Genomic DNA, 9962 nt, shown 5'->3' on the forward strand with positions numbered 1-9962 from the left:
TCCCTGGCCTCTGACTCTGCAGCTATAAGTGAATGTGACTAACTCTGCAGGACCCTGAGTCAGCCCTGCAGAGCCTGTCACAGGATGGGGGAAGGGTGGCCAGGGGACGTAAGGTGGGGGTTGACTGCCCTGGAGGACTCACAGTCCCTGGAGTTTCAAAGACCACTGTGTGGTGGGGTGGGCAGAGGGCAGGGATTAGGGAATGCCTGGCTCACCGGCCAGCAGTGAAATGCCAGGTAACCCCTGAAGCTCTGGCCAAGTTCTCACTCTCTTTGCCTTTAGCTTGGTGGTGAACTTGGGATCAGTTGCATCTGCCCTGCTCCAGCTGGCTCAGATTTCAGGGAGGCCAATAGGTATTTTCTTCTCCATATCTCAAACCAGTGTCACAAACTATTAGGCCAAGTCACAGGTAATCCAAACATCAGGGAATCCACAGACAAATGCTCTTTGGTTTTGGAGCATGCAGCTGAACTCTCTCTAGATGCAAGGCATGTTCGGGGCTCTGGGAGTTCACAGGAACTGCTGAGAACATCTCTACTTCATAAAGGCTGGAAGCCTGGCTGATCTTCTGAGCCCATCCCGTCTGACCCATCCCATCTCATCTGGCCCCCACCTCATGTCCCAGGCTGAGCCGAGGAGCCTTGATATCTGCATGGGCTGAAGGCTGAGTGTGTCCCGAGAAGCGGAGAGACAGAGGGCTTGGCTACAGCCCTGGGACATTTGACCAATTTCAGCCCAGGAATGGAAAGGGCCCCTCTAAGGTAATGAGCAAATGGTCACTGAGAGTGTCGGGGGAGGCCAGAAGGCCAGCTCTCAAGCTCTGAAGAGACTCTAGGCCTGGGACGGAGGGAGGGTGTGTGAGGTAACATTGGTGTCTCCTTCTAGCCCTAAGAGTCCAGGGTCAGGGCTTTCTCTAACCTGGCCCTGTGTTGGCCCCTACACCTCCCCAGAGTGAGCGGAGATGAAGGATTGGGATTAAAGGGTTTCCTTCCTAGTGCCTGCTGGCCCCTGGAAACACAAAAGGCTTCTTTCAACAAGGAACTGTATCGAGAAGTCTGGACAACAATGGCTTTAAGATCTGGAAGGCCATAAGCCCTCTTGGGTTAAGTCCACGACTGGTGGATCTGGTGATGCTTGCCTCTTTGGGGGGACTCCCTGGGGCCCAGCAGAGGACATGGCGGTCTCACTTTCTGCAGCTCAGGGCTCCCAAGCCTGAGAGAGGGGAATCCAGAAGAGATGGGGGAGGTGAGCCCAGTGAGTCCAGGGGGCCCACAAAGATAGACTGAAGCAAGCACCAACAACGGGTGAGCCCCGGTGCTTTATTGAGCAGCTGCAGAATCAGGAAAGGGAAGTGGGATGGGGACACGATTTTGTTCCCGGGTAAAGGTGTCAAGTCAGGCTTTGCAGAGGATATAATTAGTGTGGTTGCTGCTTATTGTAAGATATTTGGCTACGTGGTGGTAGAGCTTGCCGAAAGGGTGTCCTTAGGCATGGAGGCCTGGGGGGAGGGAGTTTGAAGAAATCTCGTGTGGGGCTTGGAGCTGTTGAGCATTATCATTAATCAGCAGGTCTCACGCTGTGCTGGTCCCGCGGCCCCACCCCTACCTGCCTGTCCACCAGAGCTGAGCTCAGATGGCAGCACTGGGGCCCTCTGCATGGGCCCATGGCAGGGAGACTGAGGCTCCACAGGGGCCCCAGCAGGGCAGGGAATCAGGCTCCTGGCCAGTCAGAGCCAGGTGTTGAGGGGCATCTCTGCCCCACCGTGTGCCCAAGGACAGAAGGCTACACCCCAGCAAGCACATCCTTGATGGCATTGGTGAGAGGGAAGTGCAGATTCTGTCCGCAGAAGGTGCCCTGGAAGTCATCCAAGTCCAGGGCCCACACCATGGCGCCAGCCAGCTGCCTGCTCCTCAGGTACTGCGCCTGGTGGGGAGACCCAGAGTGGGCAGGGCTTGGTTCCCTGGGCCAGGTGCATGTGAGGAGCAGGCTATCTGGACGCCTCCCCAGGGAGACCCAAATCACCTCTGTAGCCGAGCCCCACCCTCAGTGCAGAGGGCTTCCCTCCCCGTCATCGTCCCGGGGTGTGGCCTTGGGAACCTACCTTGTTTTTGACACTCTCCTGGTCATCATACCCCACCCACTGGTTGCCCTTCGTGGCATAGGGGACCTGCTGGCCAGGGAGTCTATGGACGGTGGCTCCATGGAGGAAATCACAGATCTGAGCAGAGAACAGGGCAGGGGTGGTGTGGGGAGCTGTGCTAAGACTTTGCACGTCCCTGGGAGGATGCCACTCCCCAAATCTCTTTCAGCCCCTTGTTTCATCCTGCAGGCTGCATCTGCCCTTAGAGACTGCAGGCTACATGCAACTTCCCTTACAACAGATGCAAATATCCTAAGGTTCTGTAGCTGCTATAACCTTAGAACATTATGGGGGCTCTGATTACCTTCCTACATTAAACAGGGATGTGGGAAATGGTGCTTTGACACTGAGGACTGGCCCAAGGCAGCACAGAGCAGCAGAGGTTGGGCCGAAACAAAAGAACCTATCTCTTGGCCATTGCTTTTTCCTGGGCTAGAGGGAAGGCCCTAGCTTGGTGGCCAGAAGGGGTGCATACAGGATGTGCCTACACTCCTCCTCCCTCTTCTTCAGGGTGCTAGGTCTGCTGGAACACTTTTTTTTAATTCCCAAAGGAGTAAAGTGGGGGTGGGGCAAGAGGCTCACCTTCCCCAGGGCTGCTGCTGGTGCTGTGGGAAATCTTACCTTCTTCCCAGCTCATACCTCATAGTAGGCAAGGGTCCCTTTCTCCTTGGTGAACCGGCCTGGTATTCCCGGCCCTGAGGTCGGGGCTCCCACATCTGTCTTGGAAGACGCCAGAGTGAAGCTCTTCCCAAAAGTGGGGATCCCCATCACCAGCTTATTGGCCGGAGCCCCCAGCCTCAGCACGTAGCTCACAGCATAGTCCTAGGTGTGGGTAGGGCAGGACAGTTTGAGCAGTTAGATACTGGTGATGCAGGAGGGGAAAGTTTGTGCAGTTCCCACTGCTGCCTTGCAAGAGAGAGTTCCAGGTCTAGATGCATCTGGAATTCCCTTCCGTCTGGGATCCTATAATGTCAGTCTAAAAAGCATTGTATAGTTTCAGTCTCGAAAAAAAAAATTCTCTTAGGTATAGGAAGGGATTATTACTGTTTGGTAGTTGCAGAAATCTGGTGGTTGGCTCAGGTTACACAGCAAGCAATGGCAGGTCTAGACTAGACCCTTGCCTTCTCAGCCCCCAGCCCTCATCGTGCTCTCTCCAGTCAACCCTGTGCCTTCACTAGATCCACCCTATAGGCCCATCAGGAGACGTCCCGATTCTTTATGGAAGTATCACCTCCCCAGTTCCCAGAGCTGTGAGAATGCATAAACTTTGGGCCTCAGTTTCCTCCTCTGTGAAGTGGCCCTATAATCCCTTCCTTGCAGGATTACGGAGGAGTAGAGAGGTTGATGTGTGAGCTCTGGCAGGTGGCAGGTCTTTGTGGCCCCCTGACAACCCTCCCTCCTTTGGGACACTCACAGCATTGCTGAATCTGTCAAAATTTGCATCTTCCTTGCCTCGGAACAGGGGGCTGTGATGTCCTGTTTTCTGGTCCCAGGGTCCATGAAAGTCATAGGTCAAAAGGTTGATGAAGTCCAGGTGTCTGTGGAAGAGCGGATGCAGGGCAAGGCGAAAAATTAAAAAAGCACACCACCCCAGCGTGATGTGAGCAGGAGAAACAGGCAGTCAAGAGAAAAGCCAGTAACCCAAAACCCAGTAGAACGCAGTGAGCCGCTGTCTAGTCTGCTGGACCGCCTCCCCTGTGCCACACTGGGAAGTGGGCTCAGGGTCCCACAAGAGCATTAAAGGCAAGAATGGGGTTCTGCCAATCTGCCCCAAGCACACAATTGGGAGCTGGCCTCCAAAACACCTCACCCCCTCCACTCCAGTCACATTCATCTTTGAGAAAGCAGATGAAAAGTGACACCAACAGCTAGCCTTGTCGGGAAAGAACAGGACCAAAGGATGGCCTGAACCTATGATTCCTTGTGGTGGGGAGTAAGGTTTCCACACACATGGGTAGGGGAGCTTCAGGTGTTTGGGGCAAATGGTTGAGAGCCACCTCATTCCCACCCTCTACTTAAAGCACTGAGTCTACACCTCCCTGAGACCCTAAAGAAGATTCTAAGGTCAGAGTGAAGAGCCTTTACTTCTTACTCTTGGGTTTCCTAGGACCCACGCCTCTGTCCCACCGAGAGATCAGACTGCTTGGCTGGGGACCGCTCATTCTCACGTGTGCCAGGAGGCAGTGTGAGCAGGAGGGGCAGGAAAGGGGGGTCACCTGCACGTAAGAGCACCTTGAGGACTCCCCGGAAGTCTAGATATGAACAGTATTATTACTGTAGCCTTGCCCCTCCAGAGACGCATGACTGGCTGCTTTGTATAAATTTCCCTACTTCCTTTTCCACAAACACATACATTCATAGCAACTTTCTCAACTCATCAGCACAATACCCCAAGTGAAAAGGAAGGATAGGGCTTGTTATGCCCGGTTTGACAGATGGGGAGGCTGAGGCACGTAGAGGGGAAGTGATTGGCTCAAGGTCCCACATCTTCCAGAAACTGGGACAAGAAACCCAGTCTTCTGATTGTGCATGGAGTGCTGGAGCAGAGTGGGTCAGGAGATTCACCGGGATATCTGGGCGATGTCATAGCCTCTGTCAATGGCAATTTTCCCCGCAGACACTGCTGCGCTGAGCAGGAGCTGCTCTGTTCCTGCCTGGGCTTCCCTTGCAAATTCAGCCTTCATTTCCTGGTTGGGAGAGAGGCAGGTGAGTGAAAGCAAGCCTTGTGGAGAGAGATCTCTGAGCATATCATTGGGCTTCCCTGCCTTCTGTCATCTCGAGCCTGATCAGGGCTTAGTGGAAATGAAAACTGGTCGTATCCTCAGGCTCACCCATCCTTTTCCTAAAAAACTGTTTGGACCAATCTCATCCCTACACCCCATGCATACTCATCAACACTCAATTACTCTCTGTCCTGGAGGGACCACGAGAACAGAGAGTGATCCCACTTGGTCCACAGATGATGTTGGAAGACATTTGCCTGTTGGTCTGTGCTTTGTTCAAGCTTATAAATGAGAATACCCAATTAAAGTGCCTTATATTGGTACAGTGAACAATTTGTTTAAATGATTGCTCTGCCCCTGGGGTAACTAGAGATGCTTGGGCTTCCCCCAGATGGAGCTGATTATCCCTGGTGCAGTGCAAGCTGGGGAGCAGGCAGGGTCATTTTGAGAATAAATGGAGGACAGTGATGCCCTACTAAGTGGCCGGTGAGGAGTGAGCCCTCTGCTTAGTGACCTCTGCCTCTTAGAACCCCACCCCACCTCCCACTGTTGTCAAAAAGATGTCTTCTTTGCTGTGTAAGGATAAGACAAACAGGACACAGGCTTGTTTGCCTCATCTCTGGTCCAGATCTCAGGACCCTGCAGCAAGGAGGCTTCAGTACCCCTTTGCCTACCTCAGGAGAATATCCCTGAAGACAGTTTCTGCCCTCCCCACTCCCTGGTGCTCCCCACCTCCCTGCCCTTTTCCCTGTCCTGACCAGCACCTTGACCAGAGTGTTGAAATGCTGCTTATCTCTCTGCCCGGGGTACAGCCAGGCTAGGTCCAGTCCATCAAAGCCATGAGTCCGCAGAAATGGTGGCACCGACTTGATAAAAGTCCTGCGACTCCGGGTGTTGGAGGCTATTTTGGAAAATCTAGAACCGAGATCACCCCAGTAGAGTACTCAGCACCAATATGCTGGGTGCCTTGGCTATCTGGAAGGGTCTCTGGGGCATGTGGAGCTGGGAACCTGAACCCACACAGCTCTAGGAGGGCATGGTTGGGACAGGACCCACCTCCAGTCATCTTAGAAAGACTATGTGCTTTGGAGCCGGATATCCCTGGCTCTATCACAACTAGTCTAGCCACTTTGAACAGATTATAACCTGAGCCTCGGTTTCCTCATCTGTAAAATGGGCATAAATATAATAACTCACAGTGCTATTATGAGGATTACATGTGATAATGGTCAGACAAGATGCCTGACACATAGTAACCACTCAATAAGTGAGAGCTGTTACAGCAACACTTTGCCCCCTTTTTCAAGCCTTCTCCAACTCTACCCACTCCAGGAAGTCCTCCCAGGGTCTCCACTCCCAAATTTCCCATTCATTCCATCTCTCTCCTTCCAGCCCTCTGGACAGTATCCCCCCAAATTCTTTGTTTTCATGTCTGAGAAGTAGTCAAAAGGGCATTGGCAAGGAATCAGAAGATTGACTGCCACCTTGCTGTGTGGCTCTTGGCAAGTTCCTTTCCCTCTCTGGGCTCTGATTCCTGCTGTACATGAGGCAGGCTCCTGAAACATTCAGGGTCCTGTGCCTGACCAGTCTGGGGTCCCTGTGACCCCCATCTGAATAGAAACCTATGCCTCCTTCTATTCCATCATCCTCTGGGGGATTCGTTGTCCTACCTTTGAGAACCAAAGTTCCATCCTCCAACAGACAGGAGGGTCTTCAGGTTGGGATTCCTGTGGGGCACAGGGAGGCAGGAGAGCAGGGGTTGAGTGAAGTCGCTGTGACATGGGGTGGCCCCATGTTTAGGAGGCTGTTGCAGGCTTCTAGCTTTGGGTGGGAGGCTGAATCAGGCCTCTAAGGTCCTTCCAACACTGAGACTCAGTATTCTAAGAATTTCGAAGCATTTGTGGCAGTTACTCTGAGGTATGTTGCTCATTTTTGTTCCCTCCAGGGGGTAAGCCAGGATATGGAAAAATAGAGTCATGAGCACTTCCTCTGTGGACAGAGAGGGTTCCCTCAGGGGAAGAAGAGGGTTCCCTTTCCCAGGGGAGCTTAGCTGTGCCTGCTTCTACAGTCTTCTACTCCCTAACACCTGCCTTCATCACTTCCTCCCACTTAAGCCAAGGCCCTCCAACTCTCCACCCAGAGGTGAGTTCTGGGGACCCCGCCCATCCTCTTGAGCAGGAGTGCTCTGTCCCGAGACCAGCCCTGCTAACCCTCCATCTTCCTCCTGAGCTGGCCAGCCCATGGCCCAACCTGTTCTTGAGTGTGTTCAGTGTGTCATAGAGTGTCACGTCATCCCACTCCCAGGTGTCGATCTCATTGTTGCTTATGTTGGCAAAGCTGTAGATGACGTGGGTACAGAGGAAGGGGTCGATTGCATCTGGGAAGCAGCTCCCATCACCCTCCCGGTACTGGGACCAGCTGGTGTAGTAGCAGATCAGCTTGTATGCAGCACCTGAGGAGAAGGCTAGGGTGGGCCCTGGGCCAAGATTGAGCCAGGGACCCCCCGGCTGAGTCCTGAACTGAGCACCAATGGGGTTTGGGGGCGGGGGGTGGTGGATGGGCAGAATTGTGAACAAAGTTAGAATTCTAAATGAAAGGGGCTGGCTCAGGGGAGTTCTCTGTTTAGTGACAATAAGGCCTATTTTGAAAATGTTTAGAAAAATTGAATATAGTAGATATATATACTGCAAACTAAGAACAGAACACTGTGTGGGATGAGGGGGCACTGATGAATAAAGATGAAATGGGACTGAGAGCAAGTGAAGAAGGCTTCCTGGAGGCAGTGGCTTTGAAGGAGAGGAGAGACCCAGCCCAAAGCAGCCAGTATCAGAAGAGCCTGGCCTTCAGGAGAGAGCTTTGCAGGACCTTCAGTGGAGTCCTTGACCTGAGAGGCTCTGGCCCATCTCTTCTCTGCCTCCCTGTGGGAGTGCCCCTAACTTGTAACCCTCCCAGAATGGCAGTCCTCAGGCCCCCTCAGTCCATCCCCCCAGCTGGGGCACAATATCCCAATGGACCAGGAAATTCCTCCTGTCTTCTCATTCTAATTTCTCCTGCTGCAAAGTAAGCCTTTTCTGCCCTCTTGATGGTAGAGGAAGAAGAGTAGGCACCACTCATCCATGCTGCTACTGGTCTCCCATTAGTGGTTCCCACTAGGTCATTAGTTGAAGCCTTCAATGAACCTGAGCCTTTGAAAGTTGTTAATTTTGAAAAATTTTAAATATACAGAAAAGTAGAAAATGATATAATAAACATCTACATACTCATCACCTTGGTTTAACAAATGCTACTATTTCTGAGCAATTTGAATCACAGAAGAAACTGGAAAAGTGCTACCTTAGTGCCAAGGTCCCTTCCACACAACCCTCACCATACCCCCGGCTCCCATGACTTAAAAGGGGGTTACTTACAGATCTGGAGCAGCACCAGGACCACAAAACCTGAAGGGAAATCCAGGATGAGACCCCTTGCAAGTATCTCCTCCCCTTTCTCCTGCTCCCTGAGCCCCCCACCATCAAGCCATCAAGGGCCTCCCCACACCAGCCTCCTTCTCCCCTCTCTCTCCCCTGACTCTGCTACCCCTCCCCTTCCCTCTCCCTCCCACTACCCCTCGTCCGCAGCAGGTAGGAGGCCAACCCTTCTGTGCAATGGTTCAGTGGCCAACCCAGAGACCTGTCTGAGCCACCCTCAGACCCATCCTGGCTGTAGCAGAGGGGTCACGACGTGGACTCTTTCTGTGCCCTCAGGCTCCTGGGACCCAGCTACCTAGACAGGATGCTTCTGGCCTCGAGCCTCCTCTTATACCTTTCCCACTCCACTCCCCCGCACCCCAAACCATCCCATTTACAGCAATGGAGCTGTGTGTCAATGAAGGAACTAGCAGGCTGGAAAGTGACAGGGGAGGAGCACTGAGGGCTGCCTGAGGTGGATTGAGAAATCCTGGAGAGTTTTGAAAACTTGGGCCAGAACTTCCTGAGGCACCTGCCAGCAGAAGAGTCACCAGGGGGTTGATCTGAGGGCTTCTGGGGCCACTGACTCAGTCTCCCACTCTCTTTTCTCCAAAAGCCAGAAGTTTCCGGGCTTTTCTGGCAGCCTCTATTTTGCCTCTCCAGCCCTCTCTTCAGGCCTTTGGCCAGGCTGAGACTGGGCATAATTGAGTTCTGTAACCCTCAGTACCCCAAACAAGGCTGTTATTTGTTCTCTCCCTGAGCTCAGCAGCACCCTGCCTGACCCGTTCTCCCCCTCTCCAAGCTGTTTCCCACAGCCAACCTGAGGGTCAGGGTGAGGGCCAGAGAGCCTTTTAGCAACTGATGTGCTGATTATTTATAAGAAGAGAGGAGATTATTTAAAAGAAGCTGGAGAGGAGTGGGAAATTGCTGAGAACGCTCTGAGACCTGGTGCTGTTTTGCTTCCTTTTTGAAATGCTGGTTAAAATGAGTGAGAAAGAATCTGGCAAGCCTGGGGCTGCAGCAAAGTACCAAGAAGTAAAAATGCAGGAAACTCTTGATTTCCCCAGGAGCAGATAATCTCCGAAGATCAGTAATCTCCATCCTCTCAGCTCCTCTCTTTTGAAACCCAAGTGAAACGATGCCACCCGTCTCTAGATCCCTCCGTGATTTCTCATCACTCTTCAGATAAGAACAAAACTTCTTAACAAGGCTCTGCGTGGCTTGTTCCCTGTTTGTGCATACTTTTTTTTGGCCAAAGATCCATTCTTTGTAGACTGTAAATTAATTAATAGGCAGGGAGTGAAAAGTATAGAACTCCAATTGCCAGACTGGGTCAGAGGTTTTCTCAACAGGTACTTTTATTTTTACAATAACATTAGGTAATGATGCGACATTAGCAACACTGATTTCACAGCTCTCTCTTGGTGAGGTCTCGCCCTCTGTCCCCCGTCTCTTCCTTCCTCTCCCTATAAAACTGAAACAACTCTTTATTAAAAGAAATGGTCAGAAAGCAGTTTGTCCAGAGTCAGACTCATGAACACCAAAGGGTCATTGCTTCACGCTTTTAACGAGCCTTCTCTTGTACCGTCGATGGTTGACAGCAATGATAGTGCATAATAACTTTTCCCTGTTTATTTGGGACACTGGGAAGTG

At 52.1% G+C, this 9962-nt stretch overlaps 1 protein-coding gene across 1 annotated transcript; it reads right to left on the minus strand.

The window, feature by feature from the left end:
- Positions 1 to 1288: 1288 nt before the first annotated feature.
- On the minus strand, positions 1289 to 8667 carry CHI3L1 (chitinase 3 like 1). Its single transcript, XM_057729195.1, has 10 exons — positions 8533 to 8667; positions 8271 to 8300; positions 7114 to 7315; positions 6534 to 6590; positions 5628 to 5778; positions 4706 to 4827; positions 3555 to 3678; positions 2780 to 2962; positions 2102 to 2218; positions 1289 to 1923 (listed from the first exon to the last, which is right to left on the minus strand). Exons 1-10 carry the CDS (start codon positions 8555 to 8557, stop codon positions 1783 to 1785), a joined length of 1152 nt encoding a protein of 383 aa, XP_057585178.1. The 5' UTR covers positions 8558 to 8667; the 3' UTR covers positions 1289 to 1782.
- Between the last annotated feature and the right edge of the window lie 1295 nt (positions 8668 to 9962).

Source organism: Hippopotamus amphibius, chromosome 3, assembly GCF_030028045.1.
Source record: "Hippopotamus amphibius kiboko isolate mHipAmp2 chromosome 3, mHipAmp2.hap2, whole genome shotgun sequence".
NCBI classification, from domain to species: Eukaryota; Metazoa; Chordata; class Mammalia; order Artiodactyla; family Hippopotamidae; genus Hippopotamus; species Hippopotamus amphibius.

Bases quoted from the DNA above. Each gene is read 5' to 3' on its own strand.
- CHI3L1 (XM_057729195.1), bottom strand. From the start codon at position 8,557: ATGGGTCTGAGGGTGGCTCAGACAG. The intron at 2,963-3,554 runs GTGAGTGTCCCA...ACCCACACCTAG, and splicing joins TTGACAGATTCAGCAATGCT to GACTATGCTGTGAGCTACGT. The intron at 1,924-2,101 runs GTAGGTTCCCAA...TCTCCCCACCAG, and splicing joins AGGAGAGTGTCAAAAACAAG to GCGCAGTACCTGAGGAGCAG.